Here is a 13,238-nt window from a genome sequence, read left to right as displayed (position 1 = left end):
AGCCTGAAGTGTAGGAATCTCTCACCTTTCTGTGGGGTCAGCTGCTTTACGGTCACTGTTCAAAGGCTCTTAACTCCCATCCAAAACTATACTGGAGACAAATCAAAGGCTGAGAAGTGGAATCACACATAAAATCTACCCAGCCTGGTTCTGTCTTGGTGTGGTGGTTACTAACAGGACCCAAGGTCTACTCATCCCCCAGGAATACTCAGCTTGGGTTACTAGCAGACTATATATAGCTGCTGACTCGCTCTCTATCTCAGATTCCAACCTCTCAGGGCTTTTAACCTCTTGTGTGCCAGGACAACTATATATAGTACACATAACTTTACCTACTTACCTACTTACAATATCACTCCTTTTTCATTTATGCTTGAACACAGTTATCATTTAATTGTACTTTCGTTATGAAATAGAAAAAAAAACACATTTCTTTATTATTGGTGATTGAAAACTAACAGATCAATTCATAATGTGAGCTGCAATACTGGACAACATTATAATGTGTATTGCAGAAGGAAATATATTATATTTTATATACATCATTTTTACAACCAGAAAAGTAAGCATTGCAATACAGGTATGGGACTTGTTATCAGAATGCTCGGGACCTGGGGTTTTCTGGATAATGGATCTTTCCATAATTTAGATCTTCATACCATAAGTCTACAAGAAAACCATGTAAACATTAAATAAACTCAATAGGCTGGTTTTGCCGCTAATAAAGATTAATTATATATTTTTTATATATATTTTTTATTGTTATAGAAACAAAGGGAATCATTTTTAAAAATTTGGATTATGTGGATAAAATGGAGTCTATGAGAGATGGGCTTTCTGTAATTCAGAGCTTTCTGGATAACGGGTTTCTGGAAAACAGATCCCATACCTGTAGTAGGGCATTAATATGGGGAAGACAAATGAGACCCTTTGTCTGATTTGACTTGGAAAAATACCTACAAGCAAACATCTAGCATACCAATAGTACATTGTGATCCTAAGATGCACATTCCTCCATGACGTGCATGTTTGTTTTATTTGTGTCCTAAGGAAAGGAATCAGGTTTTGGTTTTGTGCAGGAACATTGAAACCCAGCCTGTCAGCTGCTGCCTCTGTTTACTCTGGTTAATGATGGAACTAGAAGGGAGTAGAGTGTCAAGAACAGCTGATCTGTAGCTGAGAGATGACAGTCCTGTCACTATAAAACACTTAAAGGGTCTGGGGAGGAAGGATCAATGTAGTAAAATCTCTCCTTTAAGAGTTTTCTCACACTAGTGCACACTCCCCTAGTTTCACATACATAACTGCATAGTGTGTTGTTGCACTGAAAATACAACATTTCTTGCTCTATGTGCACCTGTATATATTCTCCTTCCTCCAGTGGCTTGGGCTGGCAGCTGGTATTATTTTATGCAACAGGAAAAGTTCAGTCCAGTGAGTTGAAATGTGGGCAAACCAGTGTCGGACTGGGATACCAGGGGCCCACCCAAAAACCTTAGACCAGGGGCCCACCAAGAAAATTTAGACCAGGTGCCCACTCTCAGTACTATTATTCTTCCTCTCCTAGCTCAACCTCTATTTATAGTTTTACATACTATAATCTATTATTCCATCTATTTAGCCTCTTTGTTCTCATAGAAATAGGGAATGGCCGGTTGTGGTAGGTGCTCCAAAATGACTGCAACGAGCGAGCATTTGGTGACAAATTGGATGCAAGTGCAAGGAAGTATGTCACTCTGGAGTCAGTTCCAGTGTTCAGGGTTGAGTGACATCTACACCTGAATCTTTCGGCATAAGTAAGCTGCACCTATTGAGGCAGGTCATGAAGGGAACCCTTGAGCTGCTGTCTGTTTCTGAGGTGATGGTACTGTAGCTCCAGGGTTGCCTTGCATCAGCAGGTGGGTTTTGGAATGGAAGGCAGGAAGGACTAAGTGGCACTCAGCACAACTATACGGAAAAGGAGCACTTACCTATAGTTGTGCAAGGAGAGTGAACCAGTAACAAAGATTGCTACTTTTTGCGCAAAAAAATTCAACCTTCTTATCTCTGTTTTTCCTCATCTTGTGTCCTCCCTGTTAGTGAGGGATTAATCTACCCCCAAAAAATGTAACTTAAAATTCTAAATAACTGTCCAGTAGCCATACAGCCCCTTTATTAACGATTTTAAAGTTATTTTTAAATATACATACTACTGAAAGCAGTATCAATCTGCCCTGTTTTATTCTTTGCTCTGGTGGCTCTGACTGAATGATGCATGCAAGCAGGGTTGGACTGGGCCAGTGGGTCACCGGGAAAAACCCAGTGGGCCCCGACTCTTTTGGATCCCACTGGCCCAGACCCGCTCCCTGCACTGCCGCTGCTTACCTCCCACCCTGACCCCAGTTGCTTGGCGCAGGTATAGTTATACGCGTGCGTCCTAGCATGAGGGGGGGTGCAGATTGCGGCTGGGATGGAGGGAGAGGGGGCTCTGCAGCTGGGGGGGGGGCTGGGCTCCCCAGTTCAACAATGCATGCAAGGCTGATGTCTGCTGCATTGTCACAAAAGACAGAACCATCATCATTGCATAGAATAGCAAGGGACAGACAAATATTGCTTTCAACTCCATTTACAAATAACCATTGAAATGTTTTAACCAGTGCATATTGAAAAATGTACATTCCCTTTAAAAACACTGGCACCAAGTCAAATTTTTTATGAATTGGCCCAATAAAATACCAACCAGGTAGCAGTCCAAGTAGTTACTTGTATGAAATGGAAGTTTCTAGTTACGGTTTTTCTGGTAGCAAATGACATAATACAGGGCCTCAAGAACCTCAGGACAGCCTTCACTTCAGGGTATGTAAATTAGTTAATAAGTAACTGAGATTATATTTCAACATGTCATATAGACTAAATTACTACATAAAATATGTCACAACTTTTCTTGTACAACCTCTTGTAAATACAGATTCAGACTTCATTGTAGTCACTTCTCAAACAACACATTTATTTGTAGCTGACATTAATCAAAGAAAAATCAAATTGTTTTTCAGTGAAACATCTCACAACTTTACTTATTATATCAGATAAATGTAACACTTCCCTAGAATAAACAAATTCACAACCCTAGCCACTAGTACAAAGTGTTTATTTCCACTGTGCATATGAAGGACATTTTGTTAATGCTACAAATGATGACTATGACAAATGCTGAAAGTAACCACACATCAGAGTACCAGGCAACACCTTACTATCAGTAAGAGAAAGTAGGAATGAAGAACATGTTAAAGGAGAACATTTTAGAAAAAGGTGGTGTTGTGTCACTGACAAGTGTAAATGACCTGACAAATACTTTTTTTTAGCAAGAACTAGTGATGGGCGAATTTATTCGGCAGGTGTGAATTTGCGTGATTCGCCACTGGCTAATAAATTTGCGAAACGGGTGCAAAAATTTGCTGCTGAAAAACGAGACGCCGGCGCTGTTTTGCAAATTTTTTGCTGTTTGACGAATTTCGTGCGAATTTTCCGGCAAAGCGAAATGGCGCAAATTCGCCCATCACTAGCAAGAACATGGTTTAAATCAGAGAGGAATTTTTATGTCGTTTTCCATGTTTTTTTTTTACCATTCTACCTTCTGTTCTTCTGGTGTGCTGCCTTCAAGCTGTGCTTAAACCTCACAGCTGTTGAGCAACACCTAACAGGCAGCACACCTCATATTTTGTATTAAATGTACAACCTAGCAAGTAAATAAAAAAATTACTGGGTCCCAAAAAAAACATTTAGTTAGACCCTTACCGCCAACATTTTTAGAAAGTACACAGAAGTGATGTCTCCGCTGAACCCTAAGTTCTTCATAGCCCTCTAGAAATCACAGGGTCTGCTGCCCCATTACACCTTTAAATATATGAGAATTTTAGTGCTGCTCGTCCTGTAGTTTAACAACATCAATGTCAGTTAGACACAGACAGGGAAAATAAGTAAAAAGTAGCTTTAGAAAGTGAGTATGTTACAGTCTAATACCAATAACTAAATCAAGATATTGTCAACAATCAGCATGACACAAAAAACCTAAGGAATGTCCAAGAGCAGTGAGCATTTTTGCTATACACACACACACACACACATCTAATATGATAATGTGGCAATATGATGATATATGATAAACTATAATATGCCTTCAAAGCTGTGATTACTTGTGATATTGCATACAGTATTTTATAAAGTATATATGAGTAGGTGTTGGAGTTGGGGACAACATGAAGATTGCTTTAAAGTGAAAAGTGAGGAAGAAACATAAACAGAGGACAAGAAGCAGAGAGATCTATTGTAGACACAATACTGGGAGATGATAACATGGAATGAGTGTGGAATTGGATCTAAGGTGTGGGGCCTATTCAGGGTGCCTTATTCTGGCTGCAGATGGGACAATATATTTGGGAATAGATAAGAGAAGACTTAGAAGGCTAGATGAGAGAAGACGTACACAGTATGGGTGTACAATGCAGACATAAGCAGGAAGAAGTAGAGAAACTGTATGCAGGGGTTTGGTAGGAAGGACTGGAGGATAGAGAATATATTTGTATACAGTACAGGTTGGGAGAGGGCCAATTGCATCAGTGCAGTAAAGAAATACAAGATAACAAAGAAAGGACAAATATAGTAAGGATAAAGAATAAAAAATATGGTTCTTTGTAAGTAAAAGTAAGTTCTAATTGAATTATAAAAAATGAAATATGTATTAGCTGTAATTGACTGAATAATGTTGATAAAACAAACATTGTATTTAAAATTCTGTATTTCCCCATTATTGTCTAAATGAATGTTACAAATGACAATTGCCTGCATTATCTGCTCCAGGTTTTTGCATTTTAGATGAAATATCCCAGGACAGTCGATTGGATATATGTACAATCACATGTAAGGTGGTATTTTTGTTCTATGGAGCATAATTAAACATTCTGAGTTGGTTAGTTTGACACCCAGAAATAGGAAAATAACCCATCATCCTGAGAAAGTCGCAGACTTGCAAGAACTTCATTGTTTGTTGAAATGCTGTTCTCCATATTTTTACTGAAAAAAATCCAGGGGCAGAGTTTAAGAAATGACATGGGACAGGGGAATGTGTGGACTCCATGCTTTGGCACAGGGCTGCTTTCTTGTGGCCTAGTCGGGATGTCAGGGGTGTTCATACTGGTTGCAACGTGATGTTAGAAAGACATAAAACCTGCAGCCCGGAGTAGATTTAGTGAAAGGAGCAAGGCAAGGGGCCAAGAAGTGCCAAAGTTAAGAACACTGACTGCGCCGCATGTCCACAGTTTATCTGTAAAAAAAAATATGACATTTGATAAGCTTATAAGCTGGTGTTACATGTATAGAGCCACTCATTTGGCAAAGTCACCAAATGAGTGGATCTGATTCAGCGACATAAGTACTACACCAAATCAGGCTTATCCAATCATTCAGCCACTTTACCAACAATCAGATCAAACAGTAGACTGGCACTGCTCTGACTGAAATATGAACACCCACCCATCCTCCCTTTTTTCATTTCAGAGATATATTCCCAAAAACTCATATCTTAACTCAACATCATCCATGTCTGAATGCGTGCGAATTGCATGTGCAAACAATGCCTAATTACCCTTGCAACCAGACAGCAGAATCAAAAAATGAACAGTATAGAGCTTGAATAGAAATGTAGGCAATAAAAAAATACAATTATGGTAGTCTTGCATATGTTCAGTGTTGAACTGGCCTGCCAGGGTATCTGGAAAAAAAACTGTGATCCTTGGGGGTATGGGGGGGGGGGGTGGAACTGCTGCAAATGGTAATTGCCAGCAGTGCTGTGGGGCCCTTGCAGTGGCAGATGTGGTGGGCCCTTGGCTTGGGTTTTCAGGAGGGCCCGGCTACCCAATTCTGGCACTGCATATGTTTCTTGGTTACCAAATCAGTGGTAATCAACAACCAGGCCAGAAAGAGACAAAACAAAATTATTTTTTATAATTTATATAATATTAAGAAGCTATAAACAATGAAACATGGATAATAATTGAATAGTTGCTTAGAAGTGGTCCATCAATAACAAACTAAGGGGCATATTTATTAAAATTGGAGACAACCATCAAGGGTTTAATGATGTTGCCCATAACAACCAATCAGATCTATGCTTTTGTTTCCAACTTGTAGGTGACTGTTCAGATGTAATTGCTGATTGGTAGCTGTGGGCAACATCTTCAATGTTAATAAATACACCACTAAATGTTTATTTAATGGTAAACGTCCCCTTTAAAAGCCTGCAGCATTCCTTTTCACTTAGAGCCTCATTCAGAACAATTCTGCCACACAGCATGCATTCTGATTGGAGCAGGGAACCACCTGGTTTACAGGGAAATAGCTGATGCCCTCCACCATAAAAATAACCAAATTAGGTTACACAATGTTTGCCAATTATTTTGTAGTATGCCATGTTAATTTTCATCTCCACATTTTCTCTCACCTTTGAGGACTTTGATAGAGGCTGTCTGATTAATCGTTAGATCATTAGGGATAGACAAAGAGCAGGTGTACAACCCAGCATCTGAAGCATTGAAACGCTCAAGGTGCAGCTGAACTAGGCCACGGGAGATGTACGTGCTTGCCCTGTTTTGGTACTTATCACTGAAAAAGTTGACGTTAAAGGTACTGAGGATAATCTGTGGCTCTCCACCTCGGTTTACTTTGAATTCATATCGCATTGGGTTGTTTGTGATGTTTTGGTAACGGCAGTCTATCCGTAGCTTTGGACCAGGTTTCATGAGACAGGCAGTGAGTTCTGTAATTTTCTGGCAATCTGTGACCTGCAGGACTGATACAGAATAAAGGGATAGAAAATAGCATCAATTAAATCATCAACTGTACATAAAATATATAGAATATAATCAAATAATAATAATTTAATTAACTAACTGCTGGTCTTTATAAAAACTTAAAAAAACAGTACTCAGGGTACTCTTGTTTCCTCCCGCACCCCAAAAACTTACAGGCAAGTTAAATGGCTACTGATAAAACTGATCCTTGTGTGTGAAAATGTGATAGGGACCTTAGATTGTAAGCTAGATGTGTCAGTACTGGAAAAATATTGCAAATTATGAAAAGATATTTTACTTTCTCTTGTGTCATTATTAATAATATCCAATGTATTCCTGAGTATGGCACATACCACTCAAAATGAAGGTAACTGGTAGAAAGTAGTTCATGTTCTGTTTTTGCTTGGATCCTGAAATAAAAAATAGGACACAAAATATTTTCATTTTCATTTCTGACATACAAAGTAAAAAAGGTACATTCCATTTTAGAATACAATATAATATGTTCTCAGCCTAGTAGAAGAGTATATTTGAGACAACACTTAAAATACACGATTCCAAGGTAGAACTTTTGAACCTGTAGGAAAATATTAGGCTAAGAACTCAACTGGAGTTTATTACATGTCAGAAAATGCAAAGCATAACTAGGAACTGCCCCATGTAATGTTCACTACTTCTATGCAGTGAGATATTATTTTTGCAGAAAGGTTTGATCATAGTCATCCGTTTAAAACCGTTTTTTCGCTCTGACTTTTTCAAGAAAAATGATTGAAGGGAATTAGGTTGACTTTGTTTTACTGAAAAATTTTGATTAATTTGAGTTTTAGCAAATAAAGTGCATGGGCAGTTATTTAAAGGACACCAATGATTTCCTTAAAACAGTCCAACATTTCCAAGATTAGTAAAACCACGGCAATGCAATTTCAAGGCAATCACTATAACTAACAAGTGAAATGTAACTGAGCAAATTTGCTATAGAAATTTTTATTTGTGATTTAAAACACTGTTTAGTTTTTTAACAAGTTGGTTAAATATTGTTCTACCTTTTTAGGTTATCTGCACAATGGTTCACGATCAAATATACAAAATTGAATATTGGTGAATGTATTTACAATGACACCTAGTGGTGAGAACATGTATTTAAACTGTGGTTAACTTGCATTTCAATTGAATTTGATAATTGATATATGCAAATAATGATGTCACTTTGGCACTTTTTTGTATCTGAGGAATGATTATTTAAAGCTGAACCTTTACTAACACACTATTTTATATGTGTATATATATATATATGATGGACATGGAGCACTCATAGGACTTAATTTATGTAATTCAATGTATAGGTCCTACACCATAACATTTTTGCACATAATTTAAGGAGGAATACATAATGTAATAAAACAAATGAAGAGAAGCCTCCAAGAAGGAGTTAAACCAGAGCACCGATTTCATGAAATGTAAAAATATCCTTAAAGGAGAACTAAAGCTTAACTAAAGAAGTAGGCCAGAAATTTTGTACATTATGTTTTGGGCTTCTATACCAGCCCAAGGCAACCACAGCCCTTTAGCAGGGAAGATCTGTGTCTCCAAAGACGCCCCAGTAGCTCCCCATCTTGTTTTCTGCTGATTCACTGCACATGCTCTGTGCTGCTGTCACTTACTGAGATTAGGGACAATATAAGGCGGATTCGTAATTAAGTAATATAGAGAGAGAGGAGTATAAAGCACCTTCCACTGATCAAAAAACACATATATGGTGTGCAGGGTCAAGGGTTAATGGTAAATATTAGGTAGAGAGTAAAAAATGACCCAAAAGTTGCACCACCCCATTTATTATTCCATAAATCCCATGAACAAGGAAAGTAAAACTTAACCTTTGTTGGTATGTATTAAAATAACCCAAGGGTGAAAAACCAAAAAGTGATTAAAATTACAAAAAGGAGGAGCTCATATTTTGCTGAATTAAGTAGTCTGCCCCAAATGCTTAACAATTGATCGTATTCAAGCCTAATAGGATCATATAAGAAGCATCACCATGGGGATTACCTAAGTAAAGTTCTGTAATTTATGGCAAAATGACCATAGTGGAAGCACTCAATTCCCCAAAGGGTTAATCCACTAGTGAGTGCTAAATGATATGAGGTACGATTGTTAGTCAAATCAAGATGAACAGTGGGTATCACACGTATCAGCCCACAATAATTCCGAAAATACCCTCATGTGACAGGAAATGTAAGATTCAAAAGCCTGTCTGTAGAGATTCTGTTATCGGCGTTGCTTGATTTAAATGTTAGCCACTATGTTGCCATTCATCCCCCCACCCTTGACACACCCCCAGTGGTGCTGTGTGGTCGGCGGTGAAGTAAATTACATCCAAAGTAACTTGAACTACAGCAAATGAGCTCCCTGCCTATTTGAGCTAAAATTAGTAAAATGCGCCTGACGCGCGTTTCACTCGCTCAGCGAGCTTTGTCAAAGGCAATCTGCGGCGCGAAGAGTAGTGCGTCTATATATAGATACGAAATAGCCGTTATTATTCGAATGCACCAATGCGCAGGTGTTTAAACCTAATGAGCCAATGCGCAAGCATCTGAGGACATGTGGGGAGGAGCAAATACGGCTCATTCAGTCTCCCCATGCTCGTAGCTTTTATGCTGATGCCTATACTAAGTATCTAATTGCAACAATAGTAGTGCTTAAGGGAATTAAGTTAGCAACACTGTAACTTCTTAATCATGCTTCTTTCAGTAAGCTGCAAAGTATCAGATGGTAGGAACGTGGTAACAAAATGTATGGCTCATTATAGATAGTTTGGCATTTTATCCAGGCTAATATGGATCACATTGCTGCCAGAGTCAAATGGCCCCCTAGGCTACATCCTAAAGATTATGAGTAGATCCTGGATATTTCAAATGAAAATATTCATAGTAATACTTTCATTCAGGCCTTCAGGGCCCATGGCATTCATATTAAAAATCCATTCGCTCTCTTTAGCCAAAAGGGATGATTCCAAGATCTGTGTCTCCAAAGACGCCCCAGTAGCTCCCATCTTGTTTTCTGCTGATTCACTGTACATGCTCTGTGCTGCTGTCACTTACTGAGCTTAGGGAGAATATAAGGCTGATTCTTAATTAATACAGATAATTACGACATGGCAGCACATAAACCAGTGCAAATAGCATAGGAATTCAATATTCAGCCCTGTAGCATCAGCTTATATTAAAGGACAACATCATTTTCTACTTGATAATTTGCAACTACCACTAACTTTAGCTTCTCAACAGCTGCTCAGAGCCCACTGAGCATGTGAGTGTCACAGACACTTTCCAAGATGGTGACTCCCCTGCAGTGACGTAACTAGAGGGGGGCGGGCCCTGGTGCAGGACAGGCAGCCGGGCCCCCGCCCCCCTCCGTACACCCAGAACCGCCCAGGAATCAGCCCAGAATTCGTGGCGCATGAGCTGCCGGGGGGCCCTGAGGGGGTGAGGGCCCTAGCCCAATTGCACCGCCTGCTCCACCGGTAGTTACACCACTGCTCCCCTGTGACAAGTTTGAACTCCTGGATCATTGCTGCTATTGAGAAGCTGAAATTTTAGGCTGGTACAATAAGTTCAGTAAATAAAATATGTAATTTTTAGCCATATTCATTTTTAGGGTTAAGTTCTCATTTAAATTATTCCATATACAAAAAAAGTGTTAAAAACATACACACACACACCTGGCTAAAATACTTTAGTACAAAGGGTAGGGCAATGGGCTCAAAGCCTAGTGGAAATCCATAGTCATATCCAAATATCCAGTTTGGTATATTCCAATTCTACCGAGGTTAAATGTGTTTGAGTAATAATAGAATAATAGAATCAAAAAAAGCATCCACAAAAACCTTTTATCAGCGGCTAAGTACCTGGGTACATAAAGCATGGCCATGATGTCAGCATGAAAAAATTCCGGCTATAAATATAACATGAACACATCAGCGTGGTCAGAACAAAGACAGGACAATACCAATTTACCAAACAATTAACCAGTAATATCAATAAATAAATAAAAGTATAAACACTAGCATAATGATCGACTTTGTTGATAAAAGGTTTTGTGATATGTCACTTATGGATTTCCATTAAGCTTTGAGCCCCACCCTTTGTGCTAAATGATCTTAGTCTGGTGCGTGTGTGTTTTTAACAAGTTTCTGTATAAGGGATAAATAAAGGATCTTTTTATATTTTATCAAATTGGTTCTCTGGTTTAGCTTCTTTTTTTTGGAATTGTTATTTTCTTTTGTTTTGAAAAATCCTTGCCCCATAACTATTTTCTTTGTGTTAATAATTTGAATGAAACGAAAGAAAAACAAGCTAAAGAAAAACAAACTATGAAACTAACATTCGCAATTCAGTATAGTATTGCTTGTATGATGGCAGATAGACCAGCTTATTTTGTCTCTAAGAAAGAAAACCATTTTTCACATTCAGTAGCTGGTTACATTTTATGATTATAAATCTACATGCTATCACCATGAAACTTAGGGGGTTCTTGATCCTCCAACCAAGAATGAATTATCAATATCAAACATAAAATCATAGCCTTCCACACTCTTACTGTTATTACGCAACCTACTGTTATTATACATCATTCCACTACGCAGTGCCCTATATACAAGTAATGTTAAAAAATACAGTATATTGTTCTTGAGAATAGCATGTTAGTATAAAAACAATATTCATATTAAATGATCCATCCAAGGCAATATTCATATAGATTCATCAGAATACATGTCTATTTAGAATCTCTTCCTCCCATACTTATATACTTGTCATTCCTGACCTACTTTTTTGAATGCCTTTATACCTATTAAGATATCGCTTATTTTTCCTGCTAAAATAAGTTCTTCATTAATCTAAATCTGCTCTGGGCAATGTAATGGCACCTGGCAGAAATCCACATCTGTCTGAAGCATGCCTTTTACATGCATATGTGTGGTACCTTTTTAGCCTTCATTTCTCTGTTCTATGCTGGGACGTGGAAGCTTCTGAGCCTGCTTCTTTATGTCCCAAACAGGCTTGAAACACCACCTCATCTGATGTCTGTTGGTCTATCCCATGTCAGATTGTAGAATATATCCAGGCTTGAATTTGTCTTTCTGCCTGCTCCATTCAGGCGGATATAGTGAATCTTTCAAGCAGTTTATCTCAGTGCTACACTGAAGACAATGTTCAGCTGACCCTATGCTCCTGTCCCATGCAAGTATCTTCAAAATACTATATGTGTACCTCCCTACTGGTTTATGCAAAAATGCAATTTTTACCCCATGCAAACATGCAGGGGCTCCTAAACCTGATTAACTGCACCTATAGTTGACAGATGTAGGGTCCCTGTTTCTTATCTATGAATCTTATTCAAGGATTTTAAACATCCAAAGCTTGCATCTGCCTTGCAGAAATGTGGCACCTGGAATGTCTTGTTTGCATTTATATGTCTGCCCTATACATGTTACCATCTGCCCTTCTTGCTGTCTCCTGCAGTTCTGCATTACCTTCCTCACTGAGTCTGTCCGTCTATCCTCTGCAGTTCTTAGGCTGCTGCCTCCCTCTGCCGCAGTGTTCAGTCTGTTCTCTGCAGAGAAAGGAGGGTGCGCTGGACTCTTTCCAGACAGCATGAGATGAGCTATATGAAATTTCCTGTCCTTCACTGGCCTTTGGGAGGGTGTAGGAGGGACAGACAAAAGGAAAAGAGTAGCAAAAAAAAAGAATGAGAAGAGAAGGCCTGGGAATGGAGAGAGAATATGAACATTTTGAAAGTATTGTAAGCTTTTAAGAAAACAGAGGAAAAAAAGGGTGATCATCATACATGAAATATGAGCTATTTGTATGAATTAAAACAGACATGGTTTTTCATAGCAGATACTCCACCTAAATGTTGCTGGGCTACAATGCAGGGTATTTTTTTCACAGCTCCCTATCAACCTTTAAACACACAAACCTCTCCCTTATATAAGCAGCAGCCTTTGAGAGGCTCATTATCAGGGGCTTCTCAGCAGAAATGAATTCATTTTATGGCCTGCACTGCGTGAACACAATATAGACTTTTTGGTGTGGTCTGTTGTGTGGGCATTGCCCAATGAATCACGTGTTGCCTTTTTAATGCTATTACCATTAAAGGTGAAGTTTTAGGAGTCTGTTTATTTATTTATTTATCTAGCACCTGAACTGGTTTGCATGGAGAAGGGGGGAGGGGTCTATGCGCTATATAGGCTTACCTACTCGCATTTCTCTTGTGTGTTGATTTGTGCTTTATAGCTCAAACTTGCAGGTGCAACGAACTCGCTAGCTCCACTGTACAATTGATGTCAAATAGTTTAGCAAAGGTTTTATCCTTTTGTAGGATAGGCCAATGTTGCAGTATTGTTTTTTTAATAAA

The 13,238-nt window shown here is 38.7% G+C and overlaps 2 protein-coding genes across 4 annotated transcripts in view; both read right to left on the bottom strand.

Moving 5' to 3' along the window:
- Positions 1–218, bottom strand: part of usp2.L (ubiquitin specific peptidase 2 L homeolog) — a 53,538-nt gene extending 53,320 nt beyond the window's left edge. The window contains exon 1 of the mRNA XM_018225779.2: positions 26–218. The gene's annotated coding sequence lies outside the window, so the exon portion shown is untranslated. The remainder of the gene's footprint in view (positions 1–25) is intronic.
- Positions 219–2,965: 2,747 nt separating this feature from the next.
- On the bottom strand, positions 2,966–12,463 carry thy1.L (Thy-1 cell surface antigen L homeolog). 3 transcript variants are annotated; one of them, XM_018225777.2, is made up of 4 exons: positions 12,355–12,463; positions 7,178–7,234; positions 6,476–6,823; positions 2,966–5,299 (listed from the first exon to the last, which is right to left on the bottom strand). In XM_018225777.2, the coding sequence occupies exons 2-4, from the start codon at positions 7,212–7,214 to the stop codon at positions 5,187–5,189; spliced, it is 498 nt and encodes a 165-aa protein (XP_018081266.1). In that variant the 5' UTR covers positions 7,215–7,234; positions 12,355–12,463; the 3' UTR covers positions 2,966–5,186. The 3 variants fall into 3 exon arrangements, with proteins under 3 accessions (XP_018081266.1, XP_041425168.1, XP_041425166.1); XM_041569234.1 differs by lacking the exon at positions 12,355–12,463 and adding an exon at positions 12,316–12,339; XM_041569232.1 differs by lacking the exon at positions 12,355–12,463 and adding an exon at positions 11,805–12,309.
- Positions 12,464–13,238: the final 775 nt, after the last annotated feature.

The sequence above is a fragment of the Xenopus laevis genome, chromosome 7L (assembly GCF_017654675.1).
Source record: "Xenopus laevis strain J_2021 chromosome 7L, Xenopus_laevis_v10.1, whole genome shotgun sequence".
NCBI classification, from domain to species: Eukaryota; Metazoa; Chordata; class Amphibia; order Anura; family Pipidae; genus Xenopus; species Xenopus laevis.
This window is presented reverse-complemented; position numbering and strand designations above follow the sequence as displayed.